Source organism: Ascaphus truei, chromosome 1 (genome assembly GCF_040206685.1).
Source record: "Ascaphus truei isolate aAscTru1 chromosome 1, aAscTru1.hap1, whole genome shotgun sequence".
NCBI classification, from domain to species: domain Eukaryota; kingdom Metazoa; phylum Chordata; class Amphibia; order Anura; family Ascaphidae; genus Ascaphus; species Ascaphus truei.
Window position 1 is genome coordinate 168,210,489 of NC_134483.1, and position 20,172 is coordinate 168,230,660.

At 43.8% G+C, this 20,172-nt stretch overlaps 1 protein-coding gene across 2 annotated transcripts in view; it reads right to left on the minus strand.

Moving 5' to 3' along the window:
• Nucleotides 1-20,172, minus strand: part of CEMIP2 (cell migration inducing hyaluronidase 2) — a 103,505-nt gene that overhangs the window by 12,097 nt on the left and 71,236 nt on the right. For both annotated transcript variants that reach the window (XM_075597985.1, XM_075597995.1), the window contains exons 16-20: nucleotides 17,309-17,486; nucleotides 10,956-11,171; nucleotides 9,067-9,275; nucleotides 8,374-8,556; nucleotides 6,010-6,229 (exon numbers count right to left, since the gene is read on the minus strand). In XM_075597985.1, the coding sequence (XP_075454100.1) occupies nucleotides 6,010-6,229; nucleotides 8,374-8,556; nucleotides 9,067-9,275; nucleotides 10,956-11,171; nucleotides 17,309-17,486 (1,006 nt within the window). The remainder of the gene's footprint in view (nucleotides 1-6,009; nucleotides 6,230-8,373; nucleotides 8,557-9,066; nucleotides 9,276-10,955; nucleotides 11,172-17,308; nucleotides 17,487-20,172) is intronic.

The window sequence follows — 20,172 nt, forward strand, 5'->3', positions numbered from 1 at the left end:
GAGTTTATGGGACGGTTAGGGAGGCTGTAACTAGGCAGAGGCAACACTGTTAGCAGCCCCTGCCCGGGCATGTTCTGTAGATGTGAGCTGCTAATAGTATTGTCACTTATATTATTTTATTCTTCCCCAGCCAATGTCCCATAAACATTCTCTGTCGTATTCGCATAAATTTCACCAGCTGCTGCCCGAGTGAGTGACCATGAGCACGAGTTAGTGCAGGTGAGCGAGGGTCAAGCAGGCCCCAGTACAGGCCTAACATTGGACATTGAGAGATTACTGAATAAAATCAGGGATCAGGCCCTTAGGGACGGTGGAGCCTGGCTTAGTTAAGCAGGCGCTGGCTATTTAAGCGTTACGGAGGAGGCTGAAGTGGGCCTGGAGTTGGGAGCAGAGGCACTGTGCAGGCCTTGTCTCAGCCTCCCACTCATCTGAACCTCAGTTCGGTACCTGCAAAAAGATACGAGCTTCCAAGGATCGGTGCGGGTTGGCCCAGTGGTGGTTCTAGGTCAGAGGTCATTGAGGAGGATGTTGGCAGGAGTGTGCAAAGCGGTGACAGGACTTTTATGGGCCGACCTCGTTGGAGAGATGGCGGTCCAGGTTGTGTGACGACTCAGGAGATTCCTTCCTCTCCTTGTCCCTCTCTCCTGTTACCCTTTCTATTCCTTCTCACTCCTCTCCTTCACCTTCTACCTCTCTCCCCTTGCCGCAGCGCGTTCCCCGCAGGTCTCGCATACCCACACGCTCCCTGAGCCCCTGGTTTGATCCTCCCCGCTCCCTCTCCCCTGCGGTAGCTCCTTTACCTTCCCCTGTGGTGCCATCCGTCCCTTTGCCTCCTCCTTGCGTGGTGCCCGCGGCGTTCCGCACGCCTGGTGACGCGTCCGGTGCGTGCTCTACCTCAGCCCACGGAGGGCGCGCGCACACCCTCCGCCAATACTTCCCCTGGCTCACATGCTTCCTCCTCCCTGCTGCTGCATGCCATCTCGCGGTCATGTGTCGCGCGTGCGCCCCCCTTTTCTGGGCTCCGTCCTCCTCCTGCAGTCTTCCCTTGCTCCATGCGGTACCTCTCTGTGTTGCAACCTGTGCGCGCACATCCCCAGCTTACAGGGGGCGCGCGCACAGGCTCTTCTTATCCTGTTCCCCAGGTCTCCGCCTCCCAAGCCTTACAGGCCATTCCCCTGACTGCCCCTTCTGTCTCCTCCTCTTCTCTCCCTGTCCTATCCCTGTTGTCTCCCACTTCTCTCTCTCTACTCCTCCCCTCTCTCCTATTGGTATGCCCTCCTTTATAACCCCTGTCTGTCCACTTCTTCCCCGCTCTGCAGAGTTCCTGTTTCCCTGTGTGTACCTGACCTATGATGTGCTCCCTCTGTGTTCCTGTGATTTTCCACTCCTGTGTTATCTTGGATTTCCCTGGCTTTGACCCCTGCTTACCCTGGACTACTCTGCTCTCTGGTATCCCTTTGAACCCTGCTACGCATATGACTCCGCTTACCTCTGGCTTCCTAGGACCTGGCTTATACTCTGACGATTCTAACCTCTGGACTCCTGAACATTGGCACACGGACACGTCTATTCTTACGGACATCCCCAAGCGTTGCAAGTATATACTAACAACTCTTCCAACAGGCCCAGCAACGCCATACCACACTCCGGGCTTGCTCCCACTGCTGTGGGTGTGTGGTATCATACCGTTCCCACCTCAGTACTGGGGTCTAGCCAGGTCTGCGGGCACACAGGCGTGACAGGTTGGAAGCGAAGGAACAAGAATGAGGCAGGCTGCGACCAATTGCCAATGACACTAAACCTGCGGAGGAGTGTCGGAGGAAGAAGAGTGACAAGCACGCTGAAGGTAGGTAGCATCCTGGCGACATCACAGGGAACCAGAGCAGGATCAAGGGAGGATATAGCAGCAATGTGGATCACAGAATGCAGCCAAGCAAGAACAGCACGGCTGCCTGGATCGCTGATGGCTGCTGCTTGGAGGAGACAACACCTGATAGTGGATTTGTCAAGGTGCAAGATGGTAATTGCAACCAGTAGTCAGGATACAGTAGCTGGGTTTGAGTCTGGTGATAAGGTGCAGATAGAACAATCCAATGCTTTGGGTGAGTTAAAATCATTGGTAGGTCGGCTGAAGGCGGTTGGACCGATGTCAGGGAGTGTATGGCCTAGCGCAGAAGGCGCAAGTGTCAGTGCTTCCAAGGCAGTGGGAGCGAGTTTTGATAATTGGTTGCAAGGATTTGCAATTTTGGCAAGTGTTATAGGGAGAAGGCTCCAAAGAATTATTCAGCCTTATTTGCATATCTGGACATGATTTGGGGGGCTTATCGTGTTTTCAGCAGAATGGCTTTGTGAAAATATGACGACCAGATTCATCAAAAGATGGTGGCTAGAAAGAATGTTTGTTGGGATGTTAAGGAGATAGATTTGTGGCTTGCAGAGACCGTTGCCTTTTGCCTTTGTGACCAGCACCTCTGGACAAGGGATTGTCAGTGGGGAGGAGAACAAGACAGGAGTGTGCTAGCTTTTTAATGAAATCTACTGTAAGTGGTAAGAGTCATGCAAATTTCAGCACAAGTGTTCGCACTACAATGGTTTTGAAGCATTCTTGGCCAAGGAGTGATGTGCAGAGTACTGTCCGGAATGCTGCGAGGAGAAGGGTTTGACTAGGAATCTGTAATTGTTGGAGCTTTTCCCCAGATGGTGTCACGATAAAAAATTTGTGAATCAAGCTAAAAAACAGAAGAGTTGTTTTTTGGTCAGACATCTTGGAGGTAGTTCGGGTAATTAAAAAATTGATGGCAAATGTATTATTACCTGTAATAAAGTTACTTAGGCATTTTGTTTCGCGTTGTTTTGAGCAAAAGGCGCAAAACGTTCCTGGGATTGGGAATTCCATCGCTGATGCTTTGTCACATTTTGAGTCAGGTGAATTTCGGAGATTAGCACCAGAGGCAGCAGCAGTGACTTGGATTTGCCCAGATATACAGTATATGGAAGGTCCTGAGCTCGATCCCTGTATATATATTATGTAAAAATGTATTAATGTTCAATTCCCACATGGTTGTAGGTGTGTGTGTATCAATTAGCAATAAAGCATTGAGTGGAATGTTTAAAAAATGTGTGTTGTGTCATGTGACTCATCTGCGACACCGCGCACGAGAGCCTATAGCTGCAGAGAAAACGTTGACACAGCCCTATGAAGTGAAGAGAGAGCTGACAGCAGAGAGGAGAGAGATCTAGATGCCGGTAAGTCCTCGCGCAGCAAAATGGGGGGTTTTCAAATCTCGGGAGCCACGTTCAGACTGCGTTATAAGCGGATTCGTGTTGTAGTGGATCGCGCTATAAAGGGGTTGAGCTGTATCAGTTTAACAGGGTGTTTAAGTTGTGCAGGAGCTGCAAGTTTGCTCTAAGCAGTTTAGGACTCATTCGTTCAGGATCAGGGCAGCTACAGAGGCCGCAACATTAGGTTTGAAGGAAAAGGAAGTGATGCAGATCAGACGATGGGAATCTATTTGGAATTGAGAGGGCACTGCCATTGTGTGGGGCGAAGAGCAAATTTTAGGCGTAACATTTCTCGCATATGGCGGGATGTCCTTGCCACACGGGTGTGGGTGATGATATGGGTATTTGCCTGGCTGGGCTTGGGATGGGAGCGCCAACGCTAGAGCTTTGCGGCAGACAAGGCGACAACCTTTGTTTATGTTATAGTTTTATGTGCCCACTTGGCAGTTAGGCCAGTGGCTGGCATTGGGCGTTAAACCTGTGTTGCTGGCAAGGTTAATGTTGTAATGTTAATAAAGCTGTGGCCGTTTTTCATCCAGATCAGTGTACGTGTTTTACTTGGGATTTGGGTGGTACGGCCAGGTAGGTTAAAAGGTGAATGGAGGAATGATGCAGTCATGACATTACTCTTACTGTATGTCATTGTTTAATATTTTTTTCTGTACAAGCACTGTAATTCCTTTTCTTATATTAAATCTAAAATATAATAAGTACTGCCTTTGTGCTCTAATTGAACCGGTTTACCTCTGAAGTAGTTGGTATCTAGACAGCACTCAGTTATTGACTTAGATTATGTTGGATGGTTATATGGTGCACTGAGAGGCGAGTACCTCCCTTAGTACTTATAAGATCATGTCAATATTGGTGCTTCTCCAGCACTCTTGAGAAGTTACAGAAAAATATAAGCACAGAAAAATAAGTTGCTGTACGTTTTTTTTTTTTTTTGAACTGCAGGAAAATATAATGGTAAAAAATAGTATACAAAAAATATATAGTATTTGCCCCATATACAGTAGATAAGTCAATACTCCAATCCCTACAGAGTACCACACTTGTGAACAAAATGAAGATCCTCCACTGCATTCAAACACATTTAGTGAGAGTCAGGGTGATGTTTAAGGGCGATCTTCACCCTTTTTGCAAGCCCACTACCTCGCTAGGAACAAACAACAATTTTTTTTTTTTTTTTTTTAAGTGTACCAACTTATTTTTGTGTGGTTATATTTACCTCTGAAGGGATTATTCTCTTTTCCAGACTCGTTTTAATATCAGTTGTGTTAAATTGGGATTTTTGTTCAACTTCTGCATTTATCCTAAGCTGTGAGCTCTTAAATTAATCCTGGTGGTGGCAGGGTAATGGGAGTGTGTACATGTGCATTGTTGTGCCATGTGGGTAGATGCAAACGGGGCAGCTAGTTTGTGGTTCAACACACGCGCATGCACACACACGCACAAAACCTTTCACAGAATAACAGCACTTTAATTTTTCTTGTTGAGCCTGGTCCCTCTTCATTCCGACGCACGTAAAGCTCTAAGGCTGCGGTCCCAGTAATGTCTGTGACACGCGCGCCCGGCGGAGGGGGCGGCGCATGTCACAGCGCTAACCGCGATCTGCGGTCTGTGAGGAGAGGAGAATCTTGCGACGGGGGGGGGCGTGGTCGGGGATTTGCGGGGCGTGGCCATTACATCACGCGGCCGGTTCGCCCTCATTGGTTGAACCGCCGGTGGGGGCGTGGCCACGTCTCCGTCGCTAGGAGTAAACTCAATTTTATTGAGTTGGGAAAAACCCTGCAGCACGGCGCGGCTGCACCTTCTGCGTGACGGTGCGTAGGGGGCCCAGCCCCATTGAGGGGTGGTGCTTACACGCACAGTGCACGCCGCACAGGCTGTACTGGGACCACAGCCTAACCCTGATTAGTGTTACTGAAATAATGATCTAAAACAGCTAGCTTATACTAGAACAGAATATAGCTTGAGTTGTGGATAAATACATGAACAAATCTCTTTTTATATGTATAAATAAAAATGATTCCAAGGAAATTTTATGGGTCAATGTAAAACAGATCAAAACTTTGAAAATTAGTTATGGATATCTGGTTTACCACTGACCCTTCAAATATACTAAGAGCATTTGCTTGCAGTAAGTCTGGAAACGGTCATCTTCAAGGTGCACTGCAAATAGTCAGAGGGGCCCTAGCTAATAGCAACGTTTTCTGAAGTCAGAGATTCTATTGGAAGCCTGGTGTCAGCTTCTTGTGATCCTAAGCAAGTCAATGTATGTTCATTGGGCTTTTACATTCTACTGAACTGTGCACATAGTTTTGGAGAATACATTATTATTATTATCTGATCTTTACATACTTTACAAAATGTCCCTGTTGATTCTATAAAGAATATCAGAGAACCTTGCTGCACATATTATTTTTACATAATTAAGAGATGGTATAGGGGGATATATTCAATTCAGGTCATGTTAATGTAAATAAATACTAATTTTCACTTCCAAATATACGCGTAAGTTAATATTCAGTTTGTTATGGCAGGTGTTATGCAGAGACCTGGAACTATTTTCCAACACAGCATGTTCTGCATCAAACGTTTCTGTCAAAACTCTCTGGGCTTCAACAAACTCTCAGCAGAAAAATTTCTGAGCTCCAACTTCTAGTCCTTAATTACAATCAGACATCGGTTTGACACGACAATGCGTACCACTTTTTGCAATCTTACCTGAGATGCCCCACAGCTGGTACAAGGTGCAGTTCTCTTTACGGGCATTGGCTTTGTTACTGCTGGCACTCTGGAATATTTGGGATATGCTTTGGCCATGCAGTTGCTGGCAGCCTTGGATCGAACAGTAGCTTGAATCTTTACTCTTTCACATCCCTGAGCTGAGCAATAGCTTTGGCCGTCTCTCTTGTGATTTGCTTGGAGGAAAAGGAAGAGCAATCTAAATAATAATAATAATAAAACAAAAAGAATGATATTAAAATAGAGTTTCAGAATATTGGACACATAAACAAGTAGAAAATAAAAACTGGCTACATAATAATGTTCCAGGCCCTTTTAGCCCTGAATGGGGTTGTTTACAAAGTAGAAATGTCTGCAATTATTATAATTGAGCAATTATATCCCTTTACAACTCTTACTGTAGCCATAGAAACAAACCCACCTATCCACAATTACTACCGACAAAATGATGTCTAATTCGTGACACAAAAGGTCTATATATCAAGGAAATTGTTTGCGCTGACGCATCTCCTTTTTAAGAAAATTATGATTTTTTTTCTGTCTTAAACGCAACACAATTTTCAAGAGAATTTCTACTCTGGTGCAATTTGCCATATGCTGCACTACAAAAAGAAACAATACAAAAAGACAAACGAGCACCAATGCTACATCCAACATGACAAATCATCAAGTTAAAAACGATCTGTTATTCTTCTCATAAGTAAGGGTTATTAGTCAATCCTTTGGCCAAAGTATTATACGCCTGTAACCGCACCACAGTTAACCTTTTACTGCAGGTCCTACACTGCCTGCACTTATTCCCTTTACTTCCCTGTTGGAGGAAAAAGTATCGCAAATAAACTGGTCATCACATGTATATAGCAGGACCTGCCAATTAAATTGGAGTGGATGAGCTTAAAACAAGGAGGAGGGTTCACAAACCTCCCAATAGTGGTTTCCAACCTAGATTTAAAGAATGTAAAAATATATATTATATTATGTAGTGGGTTTGGGTTTAGAGCTTGCAGGGGGACTGTGTGTATGTCAGGGGGACTTTAAAAAAAATTACACCACCATGAAGTTGACGGAAAAACAAACGAGCGCAGAAAACAGTCAAGAAAAGTAACACTAGTCTCACTTCTTAATACATAGACCTGCGCCAATTAGTAAATGTAACCCGCCTTGAGCTCCTCCCACATGCTCCATAAATCCTTCATCTCGCCACAGACTTACTCAAATATGGGGTAACCAATATTAATAAAGATATGACTACTGTATACAAGCCAAACAGGCACTCCAGGGGACATAACGAAAATAATGTATTTATTACAGTACATAGATTATTTGGGGTAAGTCCCGTGGGGTGCCTGTTTGGCTTATATAGTAATATTGCCATTATATCATATTGCATTACGGAGCACCCGAGGCAGATATATTTGTCGCTGGACTGGACTCTGCATGTATCCCTGTAACTAAGATAAATACACAGACAGCCTGGCGCAGGTATATTTCAGTTTCGACAAGAGATTATATGTTGCCTTTGATATAGAAAGCCCAAATGTTATTTTTAAATGAGGCAACAATATGTTCAAAGCCTCTGATGGTTGGAGCAGGGATTTTCGTTTTGCCCTATTTGGATTTTATGTGTTTTGTCAATGTTTGAACAGGTAGATTTTAATATATTTTTTTAAATAGTAAAAATGTTAATACTAAATAAATAAAGTTGCTTTGTGGCCCTGTTCAGTTAAGAATAAAATAATACGAAAATCTGAATACCTTAACTTATTGTACATGAGAAAGAATGGCATTAATAATAAAAAATTAAATTGCGTCTCTGTGATCACGGATTTCAATATTTCACATTGTCTTTTCTCAACCTCATCTATTATGTAACAGTGTCCTTCAAGTTTAACCTACTGTATGCTAAATTTCGACAGATACTTTATCTTATATTTGCACTTACAGTATATTAATACAGAGGAAGGCAACAAAAAACCCCAGTGAAAAATAAACCAATGATATCTCATAAGGGGAAAAAAATGATCCCTGACTCCAAATAATAATCAGATTTCTCCCTGGATGAACATCCTTCCCATGTTTACTTATTTGGTATATCCCTGTATACCTTTCCTTTCTAAAAATGTCCAACTTTTTTTGAAGATATCTATTGTATCTGCCATCACTGTCTCCATGGGTAATGAATTCCACATTATAACTGCCCTTACGGTAAAGAACCCTTTCCTTTGTTGCTGGTGAAATCTCTTTTCCATTGTGAGGAACGTGTAACAAACATTAAGAGAAAGCCTAGAGCGGCAGTACTTTTTAAACATCTACATATATCTCCACACTGGCTTAATGTATTACCCTGTGCTATTGTCGAAATGGAACCTTCTGTCAGACCGCCTCTTCTGTAATTCATCTATTGAGGACAAAGGCAGGTATTCCTCCACACTGTGGACTGCAGATGTCTGTCTTTGTAATATATCTGATGTTACTTGAAAGCTTGTGTTCGGAGGATAACAGAGACCGACCCTTATCCAATCACCTCTGCAAGAAGAGAAAGTATTCAAATCGTATGCAGGGAAGGCAGAGCAAAGCAACGTGCAGTATTAATTACATATTGGATCACCTAAAAACAGTACTGCAGGTTTTGTCAGCATTTGTTAACAATATGCTTAAAAAGGGCTTGATAAACCTATCACAAATATATAGTACAACTACACATTCTATCAGGGAGCTAGTATAGGAATTCAAATATTCCATAACCTTTGTTTGAAAATGAGCACTGACTCAAATTGCACAAACTGTGGAACACTTACTGTAGTCTTTTAATGGCATCAAAATGAAATGTGGATTAGTGTGTACTTGCAATACTACTTTAAAACGTACCACCAAAAATTCAACTTAGTGTTATTATACAGTATTTAGTGTTGGATTCACTTGGATACTTTATTGCTCATACTATTACCCTACATTTTACTGAACAATCCCATCAGTTTTATTTATTCTCTACCATGTTTTCATTAAAACAGAATGTGTCCAGGAGCCGCAGCTTACTTGTCAAAGTTTATGAGATAAAGGTAGGTGGTTTGTGGAGCCTGTCCATTCCAATGGATGGTGTATCCTTTCTGTAGCATCACCACTGGCTGATATTGTTGGAATGGAGCCTTCTGGTTGATTCCGCGAAGTGCCATGGGCTTGGATGGGTACTCATCCCTTGTAATGGTCATTGTGAGATTCTGTGGGTTCCATGTCTGAATATAGACCTTGGGAGGAAAGGAGTGCGTGAGTTTAAACATGAGTTTAAATAAAAATTCCATGCAATGCTAAGTACAAAATCTATGCTAGGGTTATAGGGCACAGTCAAAGATAACATTATAGGAAATGACAAGCTATGCATCATAGAAGTCAATGGGGGTTATTCTTTAAGCTCTGATTGGCACTGTTGTAAGAAGGAAAAAACAATCAAGGATATTAATAGGAGATTACGTGCAATCAGCACTATTGCAAATTAAATGCATACTTACTATGACTCACATAAATGCAATACAGCACTAAACGTACTGTACATAAACTATGCAGTTCTAACAGGTGCTTTAATTGAAAAAATATATATAATACTGTCAATGTCATGACATTAACACCACAGTACAATGACTACAGATCTGAATATTTAAAGAACGATGTAATGTTTACATGCTTATAATTTCTGTCATAAGGATCACAACCTCATCAGTGGGGTTAAAAGACCATTTTTGAAAGCATAATTGTTCCCTCCAGATCCCACTTTCATAACAGGGTTAAGAATCTTTAAATTTGACCTTCAAGTGGCATTGCTTTCAATTAGACTTGATGTGGTTATAAATACTCAATGCTTCACAAACTAAACTATTCTAATTGTGTACAGCATACTTCTTTGAGCATGATTGCATAGTACACTGGGAAGGTAATACTCGTTCAAAAGTATTATGTATGATGCATTGAAACAGATGTAATAATATTATTGCACCAATGTTGGAGTCATTATTAGACCATCAAAATGAATAATCTGTAATGTAAAAAATAAATCATACATGTTCCTTTCAGTTATGCACTTCCAAAGAACTACATTCTTGTAAACCTATTACATTGTTAAAAACCTGGAGACCTACTGAAAGACCAAGTACTTTTAAGTTATACTTGAGCAGCATAACTGTGTTAAAAATAAAATACAATATATTTTGTATTTTTCTACATCATAACCTCGTTGCATATTGTTTGTCATACCAAACAGAAAAAAACTAGGCGTTTGTGGCATATGAAGTTAAAAAAAAAAAAAAAAAAAAAAAAAAAGATTGTGGACCATCTCCTTATAATTACATGTTTAGGGTTCAAGAAATAATTTTGCACTTGATCTACTATAATGAATCCTAATTTAAGAAGAAGCTCAATACTATATTTAGAAAGCTTGAAACTTGGCCAAAAAACAGATATCTGACATTAACTTGGCAGAATATGTCTTGGATATGTATAGTCCGCTTTATGCAACAGGCAAACGTTCTTAGTTATTCCTATGGAGGATGGTAAGGGAATAAACCCTAAAAGGGTGCTTCAAATTGATTGATTCCTATGGAGGAGGCTGAAAATTAATAAATACAGTAAATATAATATATATTTATATATATATATACAGTGTTCGACAAACCTATACATTTGCTCGCCCCGGGCGAGTGGATTTAATCCCCGGGCGAGTAAATATTGGCCCAAGCAGCACACGTTTGGTACTAGGTGGCGAGTAGATTTTTTTGTGTGGCGAGTAGATTTTTTGGTGATTTGTCAACCACTGTATATATATATATATATATACACATATACAAATTAACATTTCTAACATTTCACTTTTACATTGAGAACATGACATATTTAAAAAAATATATATGCCATTTAGAAACCTGGACATATCGAACCTGCGCATAAGTGCCACTGCAGATGATTCCATTCCATTCTGTAACATTGACACAGTTTGGGTGCCTGACCAAGTAATTGTCTATCCGGGCCACATAACTGTCATTAAAATCAGTAACAGAACCATCTGTATCATGAAATATAGAACTTTTGTCCCCATCCAGATCGCCGTCTTCAAACCAGGGCCCAGGTCGGCCAAAAAAAGCTTTCAGTGAAACCTGGAGGAAAAACAAAAATGGGACATTAAAACAAGTTTTATTTGACAGTGACATGCCAATGTTGTCACTGATCAAAGCAGACAGATGTGGGAAGGCCATGAGAGAGGTAAAGGGGGCTTCTTTTATTTATTTTTAGTTATAAAAATGTTTTACCAGGAAGTAACACATTGAGAGTTACGTCTCGTTTCAGAGTATCTCCTGGGCACAGAGTTATAATAACAGTAGAGGACACAACTTCTGTACCTACCAAAACAGTCATCTATACAACACGTGAAGCGATACCTGTGAACCCGAGATACCTGGGAAATCTGATCATTGAAAGCATTTGCATATACTTTGTATATTCAAATTAGTCTACAGTATTTTGAAATAACTGGGAAATAAGCTATAACTTATACGTTCTAACAGTAACTGATTGCATTTTAAGTGAAGACACGTTTGTTTTTACCTCCAAAATCTTTTACATTGGAAACAGTTGCTCAGACGGGTGTTTAAATACACAAAGGAATCGCAAATGAAATCAAGAGAGCTATTGTCGGTTTAGTTGCAGATTTCTTCTTGCTAAATTCCTGGATCATGTCCAAGGATTCCATATTTTCTTTGAAGACAATTTTCTATCTAGGCGATTAGGCAGCAAAGTACAACATTCTGGCCTCAAAGTATTAACGGCAAAATTTAAAGCAGCATTCTTCCCGTATGGGAACTTCCTTTTATTTACATCTTCCCCAGTTTCAGAGAGATTTGTATTTTTGTTGTGCCGGTTTTGACAAGAAAACTACAAATAAGGAGAACTACTGGTGATTATATTGTATCCCTATTTACCTCATGGTCCACCCCGGGATCTATGAACTGGATTAAGGAAAAAAAATGCACACATTTCTTGCTAGGGTAGCTCTTTTAAATCCTTTTTGTCGCAGTGTCGAGATTTTGTATATGTATTAATCTTCGTTGCTGCGTTTTCAGGTGTCTGCGTTGGTCTACGATGAGGCAGCTTTATGTTACTACTATTTAGAAAATATGTGGTTTTAAAAATAATCGTTTCATGCACTGACAAAGAACCCCAAAATCTCTGCTCCAAGAATCGAAGGCATTCAAACATACTGTTGGGTCACGTAAAATGAATATTAGTCTCTATGGGGCAGATTCATTAAGTGCCAGTAAGAGTTAGTGAACCAAATCCGGTGTTAACTCGCAAGGTCTTGAATGGGAGTGAACACCGGATCGTGTGCCCTACCCCAGGGCTGCGCAAACCTCTGGTGCTGCGCCCCCTTGACAGCTTACCCCCAGTGCTGGTGTCCCTGCTAACCTTAGTACCAGCCCCAAATGACAGCGCGGGGTCATGTGACATCCTGTCATATTATGCCACGTTGCCATGGCAACGCATCACCCGAAGCCAGCTGAATCACGGTAAGTGAGTTACAGAGACCTCGTGCGGTCCCCCCTCTATTTAATTTAAATGCCTTGGGGAAGAGCGTGGGGCCTTTGTAAGCGCCACGTCTCCCCCCCAAAAATCTTACGATCCCCAGTTTGCGCACCCCTGCCCTAACCTCTACTGGTGTTTGAGGCATATGCCCCTGTAGCCCCTTTATCCTGTCACTAAGGAAGACTACCGGTAATGCTATTACCTGAGTGGCAAACACTGGGAGCCTGGGGTGTGTGTAACGAGTATACCAACAGCACCACCACCTGGGAAGGATCCTCACACAGTGGGATAGCCCCTCCCAAGACAATACAGCCAGTAATTGCACACAAGAGTTTATGTAACAGTATTTACTGGACAGTACTAATACCAGGAACATTGCAACACGGCACATAACAATACAGTATATAAGTACACCGACCTGAGGAATATCCCCACAGTACATGGGTGCAGGGGCACCAGTGTCCCAGTGTCCATGCCACAATAGCCAATCCCACCCCAAGTGTGTGACAGCGCTGTCCACGTGAATTGTTGGTGCACTTATAGATATACCTGTCCGGGTGCTCAAGCCCCCGGGTGCCGCTAGGTACTAAAAACAGCCGATCTGTCTGTCCACCGAAGATCCGTCTCCGCGTAGGGTGGTGTCTGGTTGGAGGGTCCCACCTTAGGATAGTCTCTGGGTTGATGGTCTGGTCTGGTCCCAGACGCAGGCCGAGCACACCACATGCGTCCATCACAGATGTGCTGACTAACACAAATGGGCTATGGGGAGCATCTCTGCCTTCCCTACAGCGCACAAGCTAATATTGATGGGATCTAGCTGAGACCTAAAGGGTATCCTGGATATCATACTACGCCAGTGGAGCTCTTCTCCTGGACCTTACCTATCCCCTTGCTGTCCTGCTTCCGACTGGCGTGGTGTCTTAGTGTTAAACTCCAGTAATTAACAATTTTAGAGAGCCAAATGTATCTACATCTCACCTCCACGCCTCCAGGAGCCCTATTGGTCCTCCTGCAACACATGTCTAGCAGGCCACGAGGCTGCTGGAACTTGTAGTCTCCTTGCTAAGCCTATTCCTAATGGTCGCCGCACTATTTAGCACTGCGCACATGCGAGGCTACAATACGCATGCGTGACAGACTACAAGATGGCGGCACCCTCTATTAGGTACCACTGCGGAGCTCCGGCGACTCTGTCACCCCACCAGCAGCCCCCGCACACAGCCGCAACCTCCCACGGAGCTGTCCTGCAGCTCTCCCCCTTGCGCAGCCCAGAGACAAGAGGGGGACCTGGCTACACCCCTATTCATCAAAAGAGCGGAAATATAACTTTGACCAGCTGCCTATTTAGTATTCTTAGTTGTACCATTTGAGACATTTCTGAAGGTGGGTAGAGGTTAACGTAGAGCTGCATTTGCAAGTTGGCGCAGATCTAGGCTTTGGAAATGTTCGGATTTACGTTACTACTCATAACCTTTTTCTCCATCACTTTAACTCTTTGTGTGCCCTACGAATGTAGCAACTACGTCATCGAGTCTGGCACTCCAGGGGCCTTATGATGTCGTTGCTACGTGCATGAAGGCCCTGCTCGTTTTTGTGCAGGAGATCGTATTGTGCGCTCCAGAGCGCAATCATCAGTGACGGAGCGATCACGTTATCGTGAGTGCCGGAGGGGCTATACCCTCTGAGGGTTAAATGAATATTCCCCCCCATCACTTTAAAGGAGTCTTTTTTTAGCAGAGTACTAGAGTGGTAAATGACAAATGCTGCAAAAGTAGAAATACTCTTAATATGCTGCATTTCCGACAAAAATAAATGCTAATTGGCTTTAAAACGCAAATGTGTCAGCACAAACCACTTTCTTGATGCATACACCCCTCTATGTTAAAGCTCAATAGCATAAAGCAGTGTTCCAGAACCAGGGTTCTGGGAAACCTTGGCATGCTATGACCCTCTGCCAAGAGTGCTGCGGCCCCAAGGAATAACTCTACTGGCTGCACAGCGGACACGTCAGCCGCTGCCTGGAGATGTAGAGGCTGCGAGCCGTCTCTCGTCTTACAGCCAGGCCCAGAGGTGAGAAAGAGAAGCCTTTCCATCTCCAGAGTGAGCATGGCGCATTCCCTGAGCACCTGACATATTTTAGGTGTGTAGGAAGGTAGGAATGAAGGAGTCAGGGCTTAGAGTGGGAAGGCGTGTGTGATTGCTTTGTGCGGGGAGGAGGGAGGCGAGTGCTTTGCGTGGAGTGAGGGAAGATGTGTTGTGTAAGTAAGAGAAGGGGGGGGGTAAATGTGTAGTGTGTGTTGAGTAAAAGGATGTGTGTGTTGAGTAAAAGGAGAAGCATGTTGTTTATGGGTGAATGTGAAGTGTGTAAGAAGAGGGTGTGCATGTGAAAAGGAGGGTGAGTGTGTTACATGTAAGCGAGGAGGGAAAGAGAGAGGTCTCAACAGCATGGGTGCCCACAAGATTTAAGCAATCTTTCAGGGGTGCCCCTGTTTAAAAAAAACTATGAGAACCACTGGTGTATTGTATTATTGGAACATATTTCTACCTTTTTAAATCCCAAATTATTAACTTGTCTTGTTAAACACTATCTATTCAGTGAAACTAGGGCTCAGGGGGTGAAGGGTTTGTAGTGAACCTCTTTTGCAGAGTTTTGTTTTTACAATAGCCACATGTGACAGGATATGTAGCAAGTCTCACCCTCCACCCCTCCCCCTTCTCCCCCACAAATGTCATCCTTGTGGTCCATACGCTGGTATGTCCACACAGCTGTGTAATAACAAAAATATGTGAAAGCAAGTCTTAAAGATATAGCCCAAGGAAAATAGCTCACCCAAGTATGATTATGCAATAACGTATTGATACCACCTACATGTTATTAAGAAGAAACATTGAATGAATGAACTGCTCATCTAGCTCCCCTCCCCTCACTTGAGTTAGTGTGTGAGGGTGCTCAGCACAGGTAATCTGCACTAGGGGTAACGTGGCTGCTCTAAGCATGGGCAGTTACGGCTGTGGCCAGGCAGGTAATGGGCGCGCTGGCGCTCGTGCGCTGCGCCCTGCTCGGCCGGGCGATTCAGCTAGGTGCGCTCTCACCTGGGGGCGTGGCCACGACATCACAGAGCTGGTTCGCCCTCATTGTGCGAACCGCTCACGTGACGCGCTTGCGATCGGCAAATTCAAATTTGCTTGCTCTGAGCGCCGAGCAGGCGCTTGCTCACGCTGGCCACACACATTGCTGCAATGTGTTTCATCGCGGCCAGTGTGAGCGCGCCCACCAGCTCAGCACCACCCTGGACGATTCCGAACTGTTCTGAGATCAACTGCATGATAATGCAGAATAACCAACATCCCCAAACAAACATCCCAGAAATTGTGTGTTTATATCATACAGATATCAAATAGAGTATCTCTGCGGAGGTATTAATGAAAGAATGCACATGTAGGTTGTGCTACTGTATATAACATCGCTGACTTTGCTATGAACAACTACATTGAACAATCATGCTAGCTGCTGGCATATAATGACGTTGGATGATGTTTTGCTTTATCATTTGGTCTTTATTCCTTCTACATCTGAAGTCATCTGACATGTGCTGCTTTAAATGTTTGATCTTCTGGAAATAATCACAGGATAATTGAAATCCCATGTCGTTAGGCCAGGATGACTCAGGAAACTACTGTACTTATCAAGCTGCTTATATTAACCTATTTGCTGCCAAAGAGAAAGCAATGTATTACTGGTTCCCAGTAAAGTGGTTCATTATGAAAGATCATTAAAAGTACAGATTCAATAATATGTAAACATTATTTTCAGGGAAAAAAATATGACCAGATCATAATGATTATATTCCTTATATGGTTTGGATACCTAAACTACACTATTATATTTGTTTTACAGCCTACTTTGGGTCTAGGAAGCTACATGGCTGCCATTAGGAAACAATTTTTATGAAACAATGATGCATTCATAGCCCTTGCTACATTATGAAAGCAGATACCAAGTAATGCATTGTAGGTATTTAAGTTTTACTAAAAGAAAAATAGTCTTGCAAATATTTTAAGAAAACAGCTCTGCTTTTTTGCATGTAACATTTCCATAGCATTGCATCCATCATACCTGCAACCACAAAAGGATAATGCCGGTAAGAGTTGCGATTACTGATGCATCCCATTATCAGTCGTTCCTAACCTTTTTTACATAATATACCCTCTGCTAGAAAATATATTGTTCTGTGAACCCCTATTTACTAAAACTTATTGCCTGCTCATCAAAACATTGATAGCAACATTTTGTAACCAATCCCAGGCGGTGTAGTGTCCTGAACTTAGGGGAGGGGGTGGGTGGGGGGGGCACATGTTTAATAAGGCCCCAAAATGGCACCTCAGTTTGTGCAGACAGCAGGGTGATACAGTTGTCAATTACTACGGAAACTTCCAAAGTCATGCCCCACAATGCCTTGCTGCTATGGATGCAAAACATGGAAGAAAACATAAAAGTGCAAAATCGTGAGAAGTGATGAATTATGGGAATAAAACCAAATTCAATTGCAAAAATGTGAATAAAGAATGGTAAAATAGTGATTGAAATCAATCCAATTGGAGCCAATTGGGTTTTCTTGTATTCACATATTTTATCACTTCACACTATTTTTCTCCTTTTAGATTTTCTTCCCAGTATTTCTGTTTGTACCTGCACACATCATTATGAACTTACGTTGGCTCCAAATTTCAGGAATGAAACATTGTTTCTTGGGGTGAGCTGCCAGGGGTTTTTCATAAGGAAGCCGATAGCACTGGTGAATCTGTCAGGCGTCGGCACAAAGTTTTTAAAAGTGCTCTTTGTAAGATGAATTGGTCCATCATAAATCTGAAATCCTCTGATCGGAAACGTCCTGTTGGATAAAAACAAAGCAAAAAAATCACCTTAAGGAGAAATCATGAACAAAATTACACCCACGCACTTTTTAAGAAAAGTGAAATCTATAAACGCGGCAGTCCAAGCTGCTGTTTTTTTCCCCTTTAATATGTGCATCAATACAATCCACACAATGATAAGTAATTAGCAAAGTTGCTGATCAATCCGTTCTCCTGTGATCGATTGGCTCGGGGGTTCACTAAATTGCTGTCAGTGCAGCAGGAAAGGACCAAAGATGCAAAGTTCTGTGGGGAAGATCATGTGACCAGGCAGTCACTAGATACAATTGGTGCACTGCTAGAGAGAGGGCAGGGCTCATAAAGGGGTGTGCACAGCTTGTTTCAGAAGAGGAAGCTGATGGGACTTTGTAAATTGTTGTTATAGAAACAAAAAATGCTTGTTACATTATAATACATAACAAACGTCATTCACGGAGGCGCATGCGCGACGGGAACGGGGATGGAGGCTTAACTTAAAGGCTCTGCTAACCGCCGGCAATTATAGCAATAAAAAGATAGTAAAAACAAAACTCAGCAGTTAATCTTTCACAGTTAACAGCCTGAGAAATAATACTAAACAAAACAATATTAAACAAATGAGGATGGCAACGACGAGGCAAAAAAAACAAGCGGAAAATAGATGTGCGCTCGTACTTTATGGGGTCCGGCAAGGCAAGGGCTGAGGAGAACCTGGCGGTCTCGGATACCGATTCCGCTCCGGAGATGGAGGGAACCGCAGCGGAGCACCCAGGAACCATAAAGGAGATAGCCCAGCTCCTAACGGACCTAATGACATATTTTTTAGAGGGGAAGTAGAAAGCCTTCGGAGGGATATCCTCAATATTGGCACCCGCACCAATGAACTGGAGGAAAGAATGGAGGAAAGCACCAAGTGCCACCAGGAGGCAAATACGAGGATGGGGGCTCTAGAAACAAGGGTTGCCGAGCTGGAGGAAAGGCACGAGGATAGTGAGAACAGGGACCGGCGCAATAATGTGAACATAAGGGGGATCCCTGAAGAGATCCAGGACCCTGAGGTTATGATAAACCGGTGGATGAACACCATAATTCCGGGCAAGTCAGAGGCAGAATTGCTCATGGACCACTGCCACCGGGCCCTGAGGTCCCGGCCGCTGCCCAACAACCCCCCAAGAGATGTGATCCTCCGGCTCCATCATTACAAGACCAAGGAGGAGGAGAACAAGGGCGACCCCAACTGTATTGTATGAGGGAATAAATATGTCTATATTCCAGGACATCTCTCCAATAACCCTGGCCAGAAGGAGGGCTCTGCAGCCTATTACTAAGCTACTGAGGGACAAGGACATCCGATACAGATGGGCCTTCCCATTCGCCCTCGTGGTGGTGAAAAATAGCCGGTCCCATGTTCTTAAACACCTTCCAGAGGGGGCAGCATTCCTTAAAAAACTGGGAATTGCAGAAAAGGTTACGTACTCGGGGAGCCCAGAGACACGTCCTCCAAGATCATCAGACTGGGAGACTTTGACCATGCCAGCCGAAAAAAGGAAGGAGAAAGCGGGGGCGAGTGCCAATTAAATCTTAAAGGGACAGCCACACTGGGTCGTTGTATATAGTTACAGTTCGGTGGATGTCATAAAGTTGGAGAAATTGCCTTGCCCGTGCCTTGCCCGTGAAGCTGTGTCTGTGGACATATCCCCCTGCCAGAAGATACGATGCTCCATTAGTGGTGGAAATGTCACCCAGTCCAGGGAGCCAACAACAAGAAAAAGACCCCAGAATGACTGCGAGACTCACCCCGTGAAGAAGAGGGAAAAGCGCGCCAGAAACCATGGCGGAGGCAGTTTCGGCGCGAAGAAGTGGAGCGCCTGCCGAGCCTGCCCTCAGCTACACCCATCGCTGCCTGTGGACGGCCTCCGACCGAGCCTACCTTGATGACGTCAGGGGGAGAGAGCCAGATGACGCGGTGGAAGCGACAGCAATTCGCCGGAAGTGAAGCGCCGGAACTGGACAAGTACTCCCCGGCGGACGTGCGCGAATTCCGCTGTCGGGGAGAGGAGATGAGGGGGAAGCAGGGGGGGGGAGGAACAAGGACCAATGTACAGACCCCACGATTAGATTAGGGTGAGAAGTGAGTGCCCCACTCCGAGGTTCTAGAGTGGAAGCGGGGAGAGGGGAAGGCAGCTTAAGGGAGTGAGGTGTGCACCCAACTAAATCTAGCAAGAGGGTGGGGGGAGAAGATGAAAGAAAAGGTCAAGGAGGGTGAAGAAGGGGTCATTAGGGGGAGGAGAGAGAGTTAGGTACCACACGCTAGGGAGAGACATAGTATACTCCGAATTAGTTGCATAAGTTAAATTGAGTTAGCTTTTTATGGCATTAATGATAAGCTCAGTTAAACTTGTGATTAGGTATAGTTAGATTTCTTAGAGTTTCAGAGAAGTTTTGTTGAAAAATGGCAATAGCTGCCGGCGGGTGGGCAGGGGGCTGCCGGCGGGTGGGCAGGGGACTGCCACCAATCCTACCCGTAGGCATGCGCTGCTGGGGCAGGGATGTGGGTCCAACTCGCAACTTTTCTAGATAAAGGCTATAGACAGTTCTTTCTATCCTCTGCTACAGAAAAGAAAAAAGGGGTCGCTATCATATTTAGTAACAAATTCCCCTTCCAGGTAGAGAGAGTGAAGCGGG